General features: G+C 38.9%; 1 protein-coding gene across 13 annotated transcripts in view; it reads right to left on the bottom strand.

Annotated features, from left to right (window-relative positions):
* The window catches only part of PRPF4B (pre-mRNA processing factor 4B), a 59,567-nt gene that overhangs the window by 22,111 nt on the left and 20,370 nt on the right, over positions 1 to 17,086 (bottom strand). For 12 of the 13 annotated variants that reach the window (XM_023763012.1, XM_023763013.1, XM_023763014.1 and 9 more), the window contains exons 5-8: positions 16,994 to 17,075; positions 14,093 to 14,303; positions 8,124 to 8,197; positions 6,640 to 6,730 (exon numbers count right to left, since the gene is read on the bottom strand). In XM_023763012.1, coding sequence (XP_023618780.1) covers positions 6,640 to 6,730; positions 8,124 to 8,197; positions 14,093 to 14,303; positions 16,994 to 17,075 — 458 coding nt within the window. Of the gene's footprint in view, positions 1 to 6,639; positions 6,731 to 8,123; positions 8,198 to 14,092; positions 14,304 to 16,993; positions 17,077 to 17,086 lie in introns of all 13 variants that reach the window. The other variant, XM_023763011.1, reaches the window with a different exon arrangement.

The raw sequence follows: 17,086 nt of genomic DNA, 5'->3' as shown, positions 1-17,086 counted from the left end.
AATCAGTGATTTGGAAGATAAGGTAGGAAAAAACACCCAATTAGAGTGGGAAAAAAAATTAAAAAGCAGGAACTTTGGGACACCATGAAACATAATAACATGCACATCATAGGGGTAACAAAAGAAGATAGTGAGCAAAGAATCGAGAACCTGTTATAAGAAAAACTGACATAAAACTTCCCTAACCTAGTGAAAAAAAAATCATACAAGTTCAGAAAGCACAGAATTCCATTCAAGATGGACCCAAAGAGACCCACTGCAAGACGCATCATAATTAAAATGACAAATGTTAAAGACAAAGAAAGAATCTTAAAGGCAGGAAGAGACAGAAAGTTACCTACAAAGGAATACCCTTTAGAATGTCAGCTGATTTCTCAACAGAAACACTTCAGGCCAGAAGGAATTGGCATGGAACATTCAAAGTAATGAAAAGCAAGGACCTGAACCCCAAGCCTACTCTATCCAGCAAGGCTATCATCTTAAATTAAAGGTAAAATAAAAGGCTTCCAGGACAAAAAAAGACTAAAGGAGTACATTACCAACAAACCAGCACTGTAAGAAATGTTAAAGGGAGTGCTTTAAGAAGAAGAAATTGAGAGAGGTTAACATGGGTATAAAGAAAAAAATGTCAATAAAAAGGTACCTATCTATAATAATAAAAGCATAATATGCTAATTAGACCAAACATCCTTCCAGACGATGCCAGGGCTGTGAGGGAATACTGGGCTCTGGGTGCCTGCCGGCGTCCAGAGGGAAGCCTGGGTCCTAGATGCCAGAGGGAAGCTGGTGCCAGCAGCCGGGGGAAGGAAGGCCTACTCTTACACGAATTTTGGGCATCGGGCCTCTAATCAATAATAACCATAAATATAAAAGAACTAAAAGCTCCAGTCAAAAGACATGATAGCTGAATGGATAAGAAAACATGACCCATATAAATGCTGTTTAAGAGACTCATCTCAGAACAAAAGATACACACAAACTGAAAGTGAAGGGATGGTAAAAATATTCCATGTAAATGAAAATGAAAACAAAGCTGAGGTAGCAATACTCATATCTGACAAAACAAACTTCCAAATAAAGACCATAACAAGAAATAAAGAAAGATACTACATAATACTACATGATCCAATAAGAGGATATACCAGGTAACCCTGGTAAACATATATGCACCTAATATAGGAGCACTTTACATATCCTATCTAATAAAAGAGAAACATGGTAATTAGCCGTACATCTGCTACCCTTCCCATTGGCTAATCAGGGAGATATGCAAATTAACTGCCAGCCAAGATGGCAGCCAACAGCCATGCACTGAAGCGAACAGGGAGGCTTGCTTGCTCCAGTGACTGCGGACTCCAACGTTCCCCGCCTGACTTGCCGGCCTCTCAGCTGCAACTCTAAGCAACTATGTTTGCAAATATAGAAGCTAAACAAAACCCCATAAACCTGCTTTTAGTCAGCCAGGCTTCAGCCAGCCCGGACCGCAACATACAGAAGGTAAACAAAGGCCAGAAACCTGCTTTCAGCAGGCCGAGGCCTCAGAGCTAAAGCTGGCCCAGAATAAAAAAAAAAAAAAAGAAAAAAAAAAAAAGGAGCGGTTGGGGAGCTTCAGTCACCCCGCCAGCCTTAAAAACAGCCCTCAGCCCCCTCATCCAAGGTTGGCCAGGCACCCCCAGTGGGGACCCCCCCCCAGTGGGGCCCCCCACCCTGTTCCAGGACACCCTTCAGGGCAAACCAGTTGGCCCCCACCCGTACACCAGGCCTTTTTTTTTATAAAGAAAAAGGGTAATATCCCTCCCACCCCGGGGATCAGCGTGACAGGGGGCAGCCCCCAACCCCCCTGATCGCCCTGGGGCTCTGTGTGTGCCAGGGGGGGGCGCCCCAACTCCCCCCCCCCCCCCACGGGCCCAGCTCTGTGTGTGACGGGGTAGAGCCATAACCTCCCCATCGGCCCTGCTCTGAGTGTGACAGTGGCGGCGCCCCAACCCCCTGATTGGCCCTGCTCTGTGGGTGATAGAGGGCAGCGCTCCAACCCCCTGATCTGCCCTGCTCTGTGTGTGACAGGGGGCGGTGCCCCACCTCCCCTATCGGCCCTACTCTGTGAGTGACAGGGGGGAGCTCCTCAACCCCGATCGGCCCTGCTCTGTGAGTGACAGGGGGGAGCTCCTCAACCCCCTGATCGGCCCTGCTCTGTGTGTGACAGGGGGGAGGGAGCTCAACCCCCTGATCGGCCCTGCTCTGTGTGTGACAGGGTACGGAGCCCCAACCCCCCTGATGGGCCCTGCTCTGTGCATGACAGGGGGCAGCGCCCCAATCCCCTGATCGGCCCTGCTCTGTGCATGACAGGGGGTGGCGCCGCAACCTCCCCATCGACCCTGGCTTGAGTGTGATGGGGGCAGTGCCCCAACCCCCCAATCGGCCGTACCCTGAGCGTGACTAGGGGTGGCATTGCAACCTCCCGATCCGCCCTGCTCTGTGCACGACAGGGGGCAGCGCCCCAACTCCCCAGTCGGCCTTGCTCTGAGCCCGACCAGGGGCTGCACCTAGGGATTGGGCGTGCCCTCTGCCACCCAGGAGCAGGCCTAAGGCAGCAGGTCATTATCTCCCGAGGGGTCCCAGACTGCGAGAGGGCATAGGACGGGCTGAGGGACCCCCCTCTCCCCCGCCCCCCGAGTGCACAAATTTTTGTCACCAGGCCTCTAGTATATATATAAAAACACTCTTGGAAGAATTTAAGGGAGAGATCAATAGCAATACAGTCATAGTAGGGCAATGTAATACCCCACTAACATCACTGGATAGATCTTCCAGATAAAATATCAACAAGGAAACATCAGCCTTAAATGACACACTAGATCAGAGATGGATTTCACTGATTTTTATAGAATATTTCATCCAAAAGCAGAATACACATGCTTCTCAAGTGCACATGGGTCATTCTCAAAGATATACATGTTAGGATACAAAACAAGTCTCTACAAGTTCAAGAAGAATGAAATCATATCAAGCATATTCTCAATCACAATGGCATGAAATTAGATATCAACTACAGTAAAAATACTAAAAACATTCAAACACATGGAGACTAAGTAGCATGTTATTAAACAATGAATGGGTTACCAATGAGATGAAAGGAGATATCAAAAACTCCCAGGAAACAAATAAAAATATAAGCACAGCAACCCAAAACCTATGGGACTAGTGAAATGAGTCCTGAGAGGGAAGCTCATAGCACTAGAGGCCTACCTCGAGAAACAAGAAACATTTCTAATAAATTATCTAACTGTACAACTTAAAGAATTAGAAAGATAAGAAAAGCCCAAAGTAGAAGGAAGGAAATAAAGATCAGAGTAGAAATAAATGAATATAAAGACTAAAAAACAATACAAAAGATTTTTTAAAAAATATATTTTATTGATTTTTTTACAGAGAGGAAGGGAGAAAAATAGAGTTAGAAACATCAATGAGAGAGAAATATCGATCAGCTGCCTCCTGCACACCTCCCACTGGGGATGTGCCTGCAACCAAGGAACATGCCCTTGGCCAGAATCGAACCTGGGACCATTCACAGTCCGCAGGCCAATGCTCTATGCACTGAGCCAAACCGGTTAGGGCCAAAAGATTTTTAAAAAACAAGAGCTAGTTCTTTGAAAAGATAAACAAAATTGATTAACCTTTAGCCAGTCTCATCAAGAAACAGTACCCAGGCCCTAACCAGTTTGGCTCAGTGGATAGAGCGTCGGCCTGCGGACTGAAAGGTCCCAGGTTCGATTCTGGTCAAGGGCATGTACCTTGGTTACAGGCACATCCCCAGTAGGAGGTGTGCAGGAGGCAGCTGATCGATGTTTCTCTCTCATCAATGTTTCTGACTCTCTATCCCTCTCCCTTCCTCTCTGTAAAAAAATCAATAAAATATATTTTAAAAAAAAGAAAGAAAGAAAGAAACAGGACCCAGTAACAACTGACCCCACAAAAATATAAAGGATTGCAAAAAAAAAAAAAAAAATTATACACCATGACTGAGTGGGATTTATCAGTATTCCAGGGATGCAAGGCTGGTACAATATTCGCAAATCAATAAATGTGATACATCACATAAACAAACTCAAAGACAAAAATCACAGTATCATATCAATAGATGCAGAAAAGGCATTTGACAAAATCCAACACCCATTTTTGATAAAAACTCTCAGCAAAATAGGATTAGAGGGAGCAATACCTCAACATAATAAAGGCCATATATGACAAACCTACAGCCAACAACAATGTGCAAAAACTAAAACCATTTCTCCTAGGAACAGGAACAAGACAGAGATGTCGGCTTTTACCACTCTTATTCAATGTAGTAATGGAAGTCCTAGCCACAGAGATCTGACAAGAAGAAATAAAAGGCTTCAAATTGGAAAGGAAGAAGTAAAATTATCATTAATTGCAGATGACATGAAACTGTACATAGAAAACCCTGAAGACTCCACAAAAAAAACCCTAAATTTAATAAATGAATTTGGCGCCCTAGCTGGCTTGGCTCAGTGGATCGAGCATCGGCCTGTGGACTGAAAGGTCCCAGATTCGATTCTGGTCAGGGGCACATGCCCGGCTTCAGGGCTCAATCCCCAGTAGGGGGAGTGTAGGAGGCAGCTGATCAATGATTCTCTCATTAGTGATGTTTCTCTCTCTCCCTCTCTGAAATCAATAAAAATATATTAAAAAATAAAATAAAATAATAAATGAATTTGACAATGTAGCAGAATACAAAATTAACACCCAGAATCGATGGTATTTTTATACACCAATAATGAACTCTCAGAAAGAGAAACAAAAAAAAATCCCATTTTCCACTGCAACAAAAGAGATACTTAGGAATAAACTTAAGCAAGATGGTAAAAGACGACCTGTACTCAGAATATGACAAGATGTTGAAAAAAGAGATAGAGGAAATTATAAACAAGTGGAAGAATATACTGTATTCATGAACTGGTAGAATCAACATCATTAAAGTGTCCATACTATCCAAAGCAATTTATAGATTCAGTGCAATGCCTATTAAAATACCAATGGCATATTTCACAGACCTAGAACAAACATTCCAAAAATTTATATGTAACCACAAAAGACCTCGAATAGCCACAGCAATCTTGAGAAAGAAGAACAAGGGCATGGGAAATACATTACCGGATATAAAGTTATGCTACAAAACCACTGTAATCAAAAGAGCCTGGTCTTGGCACAAGAACAGACATATACGTAGATCAATGGAACAGACCAGAGAACTCAGAAATTGACCAAAGCCATTTTGCGTAATTAATATTTGACAAAGGAAGCAAGAGCATACAATTTAGAGTAAAGATAGTCTCCAATAAACGGTGTGGGAAAATTGGAGAGATACATGCAAAAAAAATGAAACTAGACCACCAACTTATACCATACACAAAAATAAACTCAAAATGTATGAAAGATTTAAATGTAAGCCGTGAACCAATAAAAATCTTAGAAGAAACTATAGGCAGCAAAATCTCAGACATTTCTCGTAGCAACATGTTTATGGATACATCTCCTAGGGCAAGGGAAACTAGGGAGAAAATAAACAAATGGGACTACATCAAAATAAAAAGCTTCTGTACAGCAAAAGAAACCATCAACAAAACAACAAGAGAGCCCACTGCATGGGAGAACATATCTGCCAATGATATATCTGATAAGGGGTTAATTTCCAAATTATACATACAAAGAACTCACACAAATCAACAAAAGACAAACAAACAAATTAAAAATGGGCAAAGGATCTGAACAGACACTTCTCCAAAGAGGACATACAGATGGCCAAGAGACATTAAAAAATGCTCAACGCCTCTAATCATCAGATGAAAATTAAAACAATAAGGTTATTACTTCATACCTGTCACAATGGCTACTATCAATAAATCAACAAACAACAAGTGCTGTCGAGGATGTGGAGAAAAGGGAACCCTAATGGACTGCTGGTGGGAATGCAGACTAGTGCAACCACTGTGGAAAACAATATGGAGGTTCCTCAAAAAATTTAAAATGGAACTGTCATTTCAACCAGTGATCCCTCTTCTCGGAATATATCCTAAGAACCCCCAAAAATCAATCAGAAAGAATATATATACCCCTATGTTCATAGCAGTGCTATTTAGAATTGCGAAGATCTGGAAACAGCGCAAGTGCCTATCAATTGATGAGTGGATAAAAGAGCTGTAATAACATTTACACAATGGAATATTATGCAGCTATATAAAGGAAGGAGCTCTTACCCCAGGAGAAAGCATGGATGGACCTGGAGATTATTATGCTAAGCGAAATAAGGCAGTTAGAGAAGAATAAATATCATGTGGAATGTAATGAACAAAATAAACTGATGAACAAAATAGGTCCAGAGGTATGGATACATGGAACAGAATAACAGATCTCAGTGCAGGGATAGGAAGAGATTAACAAAAGAGCATATATGCGTAACCCATACACAAAGACAACAGTATGGGGAAGGCCTGAGGTGGGGCAGGGGTTGGGGGAAGAGGGGCAGAAAGGGAGAAAATGGGAGACTCCTGTCAACAATAAATACATACATACATACATACATACATACATAAATAAAATTCATAAGAATTGTGCACTTACGATAATAGCCTTCTGCATCAGTCCAGTTATCCCTGAGGTTAGGATTCTCTTTAAAGTCTTTTCCAATGCCAGCAGCCCGAAGACGAGCACTCTAAAATTAAGGAGGCAATATTAGCTATTTGCCCACTAAATCGGGTTGACATTTCAAGTACTTTCTTTAAACAAAAATGGGTGAACCAGCTATAATTTAATAAGACATTTCATGCTAAATTAAATAAACTCTTACTGTCACTCATGTAAATGTGACAAGGATGAAATATGAATACCAGAGTCTTCTGCATTATCATAATATCATTTAGGGGAAAAAAGTAATGAAGTATCTTTAAAAACTTTTGGGAATATGATGAAGACATTATAAATAAAAATAAAAACTCAAACCAGATCTGATTTTCCTTAGCTATTGATAGAGGACAAAAATTACAGATTGGCACTCGGTTAAGTGTACAACTCTCTCTCTACCAGTTTTCACATTTCTTTTACTGCCTTGTCCATGTAACACCCCTTGCTTGTCTTCCCATATATGTATATGGAAGGTCACTGGCTGTACTAATTAAACCTGCAAGGGAAATTAAAGAGTATCGGGTACTTCTGAAGAGTCTATCACACATCATTCTCCAAGATATCCAGAAGATGCCTTAACATCAACCAGACAAATGATGGTTCAATAATAATTTTATCCTCTCTTAACCCATCCTTTTTTTTTTGGAGGGGGTGGGGGGTAGGGGGATCCTTTTGCAAAACATGAATGTGATACATTACTTAAGCTAATTACCAATGTCTGCTGGGATCTGGGCACTGACTGCTTATCCTATTCCATTTTAAAATTCTGTTATATGCTTATCCTTCCCACCTCCTCTTACCAAAGCTTCCTATTTCTCAAGGTTCCTCATTTTTGAGTATTAGTTTTAAAACGTTTTCAAGAAAAGGCACTGATAAAAATGATTAAAGGGCCAAAATTTCTTAACCCATTCCTTATAACATTTTTAACTCTTCAATGAACTTTATTAGGCCCCAAATCCTTAAGTTCTCCATCATGTACAATATAAAAGCACAAAGTGAATTCTGTTTTAATAAAGGCCTGGAAATTATTGATATCATCTTGTCTCACCTAACTACCTCCCCCCACATACACACAGTTTGTAAATCTAAGAAAAAAGTTGTTTCAAAAAATTAACTATACCTTTAAGTCATTAGGCATTTAACTTTCATGAAGCTCTCAAACTATTCTGCTGTACCTGTTTTAAAATTGTAACTTAATTTCAGAATTAGAGAAAAGTTACAAAACTAGTACAAAGAGTTTCCAGGTACCCTTCACCTAGTTATCCAAATGCTAACACTTATTAATTTGCTCTATTCATCTCTTTATCTTTCTCTCTCTCTGCGCGCGCGCACACACACACACACACACACACACACACACAAATACAAATTTGTTATCTATATTTTTTGGTTTAATAGCTGTGTTATGATTTAAAATTACTTACATCAAAATATGCAGCAAACATATCATCAGATTCTGTAAACATATCAGGTGCCAACAGCTTTTTCTGAGCTGACCCTTAATGGAAATTAACATTAATATTTGAAAAATGAAGAGATACAAATTAAAGTACAAATAATGGAAAAACACCAATAGCAATTCAAACATTTTTTCTTCTTGTACATGAGTTTTTCATTAATAATCAACTTAAAATCACTTTATAACACTTAAGATATATAAAGCCATCCAATTTTTACTAAAAGGGAATCCTATATAAAAGAGAAACGTGCAAATTAGCTGTCCCTCTGCTACGCACAAGCCATGCCCACAAGCAAATCAGAGTGACTACGCAATTAACCCAACAACGATGGTGGTTAATTTGCATATGCAGGTGTCAGGCGCCCCAGGAGGCGACAGCAGCAGCCAGCTCCCAGGACCATTGCCGGCACGGGAGGCAAGGCCTACCGCGCCAAACCACGCCCGCGGGTTCCGAGGACTTTCCCCAGTCGGGGAGCCAAGGCCACCCGCATCTAGACACGCCCACGGGCTCCTGGGACCTTGCCGGTGGAGACTGGGAGGTTTGGAGGACTTGGCAGAGCAGGAGACCACTGGATGTAGAGCAGAGCGAGAGAGAGGGCAGCTTGGAGGGCGTGGCTCCCTCTGTCTCCCCAGCTTCCTCATCACAGCTGTGGAAACTGACAGCAGGGAGGAGGAAGTCCACCCCCACAGAATCAGCCAGAATCAGCCTTTGGTCAGACAGCTCTCAGCGGCCTGATAGCCAGGACTCTCATTCACCTGCCTCTCAGACCGTGACAGTAGAGAGGTGGGACTATGTCTAAAGAACAACTGTTGATATAATGTAGCTCTGCAGCCAAAAGATGCCGGCATTATCAACAGAAAATGTCTGCAGAACAGCATGCGTCTGATCTTGAAAGAAGGTGGCGCCTGCAACAGAATGCGGCGCCTTCTCAGCAAAAATGGAGTACATGAGGATGCAATTCTCGAACATAGTTGTGGTGGAATGACTGTTCGATGTGAATTTTGCCTATCATTAAATTTCTCTGATGAAAAACCATCAGATGGGAAATTTACTCGATGTTGTAGCAAAGGGAAAGTCTGTCGAAATGATATACATTTTCCAGATTACCTGGCATATTTAAAAATATTAATGACAAATGAAGATTCTGACGGTAAAAATTTCATGGAAAATATTCATTCCATAAATAGTTCTTTTGCTTTTGCTTCCATGGGTGCAAATATTGCATCACCCTCAGGATATGGGCCATACTATTTTAGAATGCACGGACAAGTTTATCACCACACTGGAACTTTACATCCTGCAGATGGTGTTTCTCGGAAGTTTGCTCAACTCTGTATTTTGGATACAGCCAAAGCTACAAGTAAAAGTTTAGCAATGTCAGAAAATCAGGGCTGCTCAGAAAGACTCGTGATCAACATCAACAACCTCATGCATGAAATAAATGAATTAACAAAATCGTACAAGATGCTACATGACGTAGAAAAGGAAGGCCAATCTGAAGCAGCAGCAAAAGGTATTGCTCCCACAGAAGTAACAATGGTGATTAAACCGAGCGTAACAGTGACCCGGGTAGATATAATTCTCCCCGTGTAACCGAGCTTGCTGTCATATTCAGAAATGAAGATGGAGAACCTCCTTTTGAAAGGGACTTGCTCTTTCATTGTAAACCAGATCCCAATAATCCAAATACCACTAAAATGAAACGAATCAATATCCTGTTTCCTACATTAGATGCAATGACATATCCTATTCTTTTCCACATGGTGAAAAAGGCTGGGGAACAGGTATTGCATTAAGACTCAGAGACAACAGTGTAATCAACAATGATACTAGACAAAATGTAAGGGACACGAGTCACACCAATGCAGTATTATGGATTTCATCTCTCTGTGCGGGACACGTTCAATCCTATTTTAAATGCAGGAAAATTAACTCAACAGTTTATCATGGATTCATATTCAAAAATAGAGACCAATGGGATAAATTTCATCAAAGCAAACCAATCTAAGTTGAGAGTTGAAAAATATAGTGGTTTGATGGATTATCTCAAATCTAGATCTGAAAATGACAATGTGCCGTTTTATCAATGGTAAAATGATAATACTTCCATCATCTTCTGAGGGTAGTCCCAAAAATATGCAGCAGCGATATCAGGATGCTATGGCAATTGTAACAAAGTATGGCAAGCCTGATTTATTCATAACCATGACATGCAACCCCAAATGGGCAGATATTGCAAACAATTTACAACACTGGCAAAAAGGAAAACAGACCTGACTTGGTAGCCAGAGTTTTTAATATTAAGCTGAATGCTCTTTTAAATGATATCTATAAAGTCCATTTATTTGGCAAAGTAATAGCTAAAATTCATGTCATTGAATTTCAGAAACTCGGACTGCCTCACGGTCACATATTATTGATATTAAGATAGTGAGTCCAAATTATGTTCCTCTAATTAATTCCCTTTCAATGTGCACGAATTTCATGCACCGGGCTACTGGTCTATATATATAAAAGTCTAATATGCTAAGTGTCAGACTGATTGGTCGACCACTTGACCACTTGCTATTACACACACTGACAACCAGGGGGGCAGATGCTCTGACCGATAGGTTAGCTTGCTGCTGGGGTCCGGCTGATTGGGACTGTGCGAGAGGGGCCGGACACACCCTGGAGCCCTCCTGCAGTCCCTCCCCTGCCAGCCGGCCCCAATGGGGACTGGGCAAGACGGGCCAGACATGCCCTGGAGCCAACCTCCCACACTCCCTCCCCAGCCTCTAAAATATTTCTTCTAATTAATTTCCTTTCAAAGTGCACAAATTCGTGCACCAAGCCTCTAGTATTTCATAAAGTTCTACTATATAATACCAATTCTTTCACCAACATGATTATGTATTAAAGTGAAAACTCCTCTTTAGAAATTGTATTTCTGTCCTGGCCAGTGTGGGCTCGGTTGGGCATCATCCCACATGCACAGAAAGGCTGCTGGTTCAATTCTCGGTCAGGGCACATGCCACAGTTGCAGGCTCATTCCCTGGTAGGAAGCATGCAGTAACACATTAATGTTTCTCTCTCTCTTCCTCTCTTTCTAAAACAGTTAAAAAAAAAACAAAAAAATAAAAATTAAATTCTAAATTGTAACTTAAATCTCAAAATATTAATATCCCCATTATAGATATAGGTCTATATCTATTTCTCTTCTAAAAAGTCCAATAAATCCATAAAAATCAGGGCAAAAAAATTAAAGAGTTCTTAGAAAAAAATAATACAAATTTAAAATTACAATGAAATACCATCTCTCTCTTATGAGACTGACTAAAAATTCCAAGTATGACAACATTTTGTTAATAAGGCTCTCAATAAACAAGCATTCAGACATTGGTTGTGGATGGCAATTAATTGTACCTCCATTATATAGGGGAATTTAGAAATATACAGAAAAATTATATATTCATTCACTCTTCTGGCTCATCTATCCCACTTCTAGGAAACCATTTCAAAGGTACAGTGGCAAGCATAAAAAGAAAATGACTTAATGCACAACACTATTCTAACTAATTCTCCAATGAATAACCAACTGGACACACCTCACATATACACCATTAGAAGACAGGTTAAATAAACTATGTCACATTCATTTCATTGGAATAGATCACAGTTATAAAAAGTAAAGATATTTTCATACAGATGAGTATATATAGTATACTTTTAAAAAATATTTATTTTTATTGATTTCAGAGAAGAAGGGAGAGGGGGAGAGAAAGAGAGAGAGAAGAAACATCAATGATGAGAGAGAATCACTGATCGGCTGTCTCCTGCATGCCCCTACTGGGGGTCAAGCCCGCAACCAGGGCACGTGCCCTAAGTGGAAATCGAACCCGGGACCCTTCCATCCGCAGGTTGACACTCTATCCACTGAGCCAAACTGGCTAGGGCTTTGCTATAGTATGCTTTTGTTGTGCCTGTGTAGGTAGATTAAATAAACTATAGCACATTCATTACATTAGAATAAAATGCAGTTATAAAAAGAAGTAAAGTTATTTTCATAAAGATGAATGTGCATACTAGTGTGCTTTTCTTTGTAGCTGTGTAGGTAGAACACAAATACATACACTAAAAGATTTTTTAATAATTTTTAAAAACCCAGAAAATTATTAAAAAGCAAAAGCAAATAAATCTAAGCCTATCAAATTGGCAGTACAACTTTAAAACTGTTGTGACTACATATCTTGGAATGCATTACAAGAACAAAAATAACTATTACATTTCAAATTGCATTCAGTACATTTTATATCAGTAGTCATACTGACAACTCTGTATATATGAAAGTTTGAAAATAAAAACCTGAGTTATCAGGTTATTGGTACCAAGTTTTTCACATTAAAAGAGATAGAAATTGAAAATCAAATTATTTAATAAAAACTCTATAATCTCAAATTTAATAGGCAATATCAGTATAAATTCCTCCTTTCCAAAAATGTATATATTTTTTAGCTTTGGCTACAAAAAAGGTCCAGGAGTAATGGGCATCTCAAATTTCCCTATGATCTCTAAATATCTGCCTACTAAAGGAACCAGGAGCAATAGCTGATTCTGTTCTGGGTCAAGATATGCACAAGGTGAAATATCTTACTGTGGTAGAACAGGCGTCAGAAAATAAAAGACTGGGCCAAATTTGGCCCCTGGCTTATTTTTGTATGGCCCATTTGTACATTTTTAAAGGTCTGGGGAAAAACATGAAGAATATTTTGTGATGTGAAATTTATAAAATTCAAATTTCGGTGTCCATACAGCTTTTTTAGGAACACAGCCATTCATGGTCATTCATTCGTTCTGGCTGTGGCTGCTTCTGTATTACAGCAGCAGGGTTCAGTAGTTGGGACAGAAAACAATGGTCTAAAATAATTTACTACCTGACCTTTTACAGAGTTTGCTGAACCTAACCTAGAAAATATTAAATACTGCAGGATTTAGGTCAAAAAACATCAGAAACCAACTTAAAAGGGCTCCTTCCCTACCTTAGCTCAAGAGAGAAAAATCTGAACTTCAAAAAGAAAACTGATACATGTATTTTAATACATGTACAAAATGATACCAACTAAAACACAACAAAAATCTCATTGGTCATCTGTGGAAGCACGATGGCACCAACTTTATTCAATACTAAAAATTGTTCAATAAAGAAAAATAATCAAGCATTTATCCTGCCCTTTCCTGTACAAACTACACTTTGGGGTAACCAATGAATGGAAAACTTAAGACAACCACACACATCACTTGATGTAATGATGAAAGTACACACCACCACTTATGAAATATTTTTGCCAAAAAAATTAAACCTAAATCCATTTACCTAACACTAACCACTAGTTTTCAAGAAATACTGAGGACACAGGAAATGAAATAAAGGACATAAGAATGTGAACAAACAAAATCAGAATGGAAAAGTTTACAGAACACATGGCCCTGGTATCCTCAAGTAAATGGGGGGTGGGGTAGGGTGGGGTGGGATGGGGTAGGAAATGGAGAAAAAAACAATTAAGAATAAGAAAGACTTAAGACATTAGAAATCAACTATTTATATACCCCAAATATATGTGCATCTTATTTGGGTTTTGATTCAAATCAGCCATTAAGTCTTTATCTAACAAAGATACAAACTGAAATATGTACAGATGAAGTGAAATCGTGGCTAGGATTTGCTTTAAAACACTCTAGCAAGTAAACCACAAGGTTATGAATATGAGGGAATTCAATATACTGTTGAGGTTATACAAATAGAAAACATCACTGTGATACATTAATACTGTATTACTGTAAGTTTGGCAGGAGTAACATTCTTAAATCCTTTCACTTTCCCCATCCCAAAACAATCTCAATCACAGAGCTAAAAATTCAGAGAAAAGCATGGTCAAAACAAGAATCTAACTTACCATTATTTTGTTCAACTGTCATTAGATTATGCTTGGCTTTTACTGAGGCCTCAAATGTATCAACATTTTCCCGTTCATACTCTTTAACATCAGCAGCTACCCTTTCCAGAATGTCGTCTGGAGAAGGTGACCGTGTACGAGTACTACTCTGGGGGCTGCTGGGTTCAGATGGCACAGACATATTGCTATCTTCGGCAAGATATTTATATTTCTGTAATAACAATACAGTATATTATTTTCATAAAATCTGATGCTATCTAAATGTATCTGCTAAGAGGTGCTATATTACAAAGTCAATTAATGTTAAAACTTTTAAAAGGTATTGATGCCTTCATTGAATCAGATCCACAATCCCTTATATAATTCCAAAATCCATTAAACTCTAAAATAGTTTTTTTTATGTATGGTGCACATTCATTAGGTGGCAAAGCTGATTAAAACAGTAATGACACTATTTATAGTCTTATTTATTTCTCCCAGAGTAAACATAATAAGCCTTCCTGCAGAAATATTCATGTATTTGATGATGGAGTGCTGTTCTAGACCCATGGATGGGGCTAATGTACATAAATGCACCATATTACCTTTCTAAAATTCAAATATTTCTGAGTTCTGAAGCACATCTGGCCCCGAGGGCTGGAGATAAGGGATTGTGGACCTGGGCAAAACCAAAAAAAAATTCAACCAAGTCTTTAGGAATATCAGTTCAATAACAACAATTTCATCAATGATCCACAAAAGATAAGTTTCCTCTGGAATTCCAGTTTTGCCCTACAGCCTCTGGTGATTTAAGTTATTTCCGTCACTCTAACATAGCGTTACCTGATTTATGGTTTGCCAGGTGTGTTTAGGTGAGCTGCCATGACTGTTCTTTACTTCTGTGTACTGTCCTTATAGTATAAAAAATATCTACTCCCTCTGTCCCGTAATAATAGTAGCAAGTAAATATTTAAACAGGAATTATTGGTGAATGCAGGTGTAAGTTATGTTGTAGTGCAAAATTGCGAAGCCTTCAATCAAAATCAATGTTTCATGACATCTGTCATTTGTTTTGACACATCTTTCAATTTTTAGGTTAATCTAATTATTACGAATTATAACTATTTTTCTAATTTCATACACTGATCGAAATCAATTGCTTTATTTCAGTTGATTATCAACCCATTGTAAAAGTAAGATGAAAAAAGAGTTTTCAAGCAAAGATCGAGTTGCGATTGTCCAGTTCTTGATGCATCAAAAGAAAAAGGAAAAGTTGCAGAAAGGTGCAATTACATTAGCTGCAAAACAATTTAAGTGCAACAGAATGAGCATATCAAGAATTTGGAAACGTGCTTCCGAAAATAATTGTCAAGGAGAATCTTATGCTAATGTTGATTCTTTGAAAAAAACAAAACTGTGGACGTAAATGCAAAGATTATGGAGAAAAACTTGAAAAACTTAGACATATTCCTCTTAGCAGAAGAGGCACCATATTAGCCTTTGATAATATTTCTCCAGAAATACTGGATAATACGTTTCTGTCACTTCAACAAGTTACGCTGGAAGCAATGAAGAACGATGGCTCCAATAATTTTAAGCTCACGCATATAGAGAAAGCAAAGCCTCGCAGCCAAGGGATCCTACCTACAAGTTTAAAATGCAGTAACGAAATTATTGAAAAATCCAGAAACTATCTGAACACTCAAAATAAAAATCAGGAGTACTATTTTTTTTTTTAATATATTTTATTGATTTTTTACAGAGAGGAAGGGAGAGAGATAGAGAGTTAGAAACATCGATGAGAGAGAAACATCGATCAGCTGCCTCCTGCACATCTCCTACTGGGGATGTGCCCGCAACCCAGGTACATGCCCTTGACCGGAATCGAACCTGGGACCTCTCAGTCCGCAGGCCAACGCTCTATCCACTGAGCCAAACCGGTTTCGGCAGGAGTACTATTTTTAATTTATTGTTTAATTTAATCTAGTTTTTTGATAATAAATGTTGTGTTCTATATTTATTTTCTTTTGCTACTATTATTATGGGACAAATTACATTCATCAACTGCTACTATTATTATGGGACAGAAGGAGTATCATTTTTCATGTATTTCAGAATTCTTCCTTTCAACTTCTTCACTCACCTTCCCATCATTAGAAGAAAATTCTCCTAATGATGATGACAGAAGGCACTTTACAGGGATCGATATCCACAAAGGATCTAGTGGCCATGGCTTTATCTTAGGATGGCCAAGGAAGAAGAGACAATCTTCCAAGGCAGCTTACCTTATCATTAAATTACTATATCAAGAACAATGTATAGCACTTTCCACCCATTTTTTTAAAAAATATATTTTTATTGATTTCAGAGAGGAAGGGAGAGGGAGAGAGAAACATCAATGATGACAGAGAATCATTGACTGGCTGCCTCCTGCACGGCCCCTACTGGGGATCGAGCCCACAACCTGGGCATGCCCTCTTGACCGGAATCGAACCCGGGACCCTTCAGTCTGCAGGCCGACGCTCTATCCACTGAGCCACCGGCTAAGGCTTTACCCATTTTTTAAAATGACCTAGCTTTAAACTAGTCTTAAAATTACTTTTCAGATGTTCCATTTAAATAATCACATTTGGATTAGAAAATCTGTCATTTTATTAAACATTAAAGTTTTTTTTCCTTTCAACTAGTAACAGGTATAATTTTTTGCTAAATGAAATTCCTCCAATTTATTTTATATTCATTTATGAGGGTTTTCGTATTCATTACTTTAAAAATGGGTAACTATTTCAATTTTATTAAGAAACTACCATTTTTTAAGACCTATTGAATTGCTACTATTGTCACTTTTTTAAGTAAAAAACCTTTATTTTACTAAAATATTATTTAAGGAGGATTGATCAAAACTGTACTAAAATCACATACCTGAACAATTGCTTGCCTCTGTATTCTTCTCTGCTCTATTAGGGCCTCTTCATCTTCTTCTTCTACATCAAAGTCTTCGAGGCTTAAAAAAAT

This window comes from Myotis lucifugus, unplaced genomic scaffold (genome assembly GCF_000147115.1).
Source record: "Myotis lucifugus unplaced genomic scaffold, Myoluc2.0 scaffold_272, whole genome shotgun sequence".
Lineage (NCBI taxonomy): Eukaryota > Metazoa > Chordata > Mammalia > Chiroptera > Vespertilionidae > Myotis > Myotis lucifugus.
Note: the sequence above shows the minus strand (reverse complement) of the source record. Positions and strands in the feature narration are given on the sequence as shown.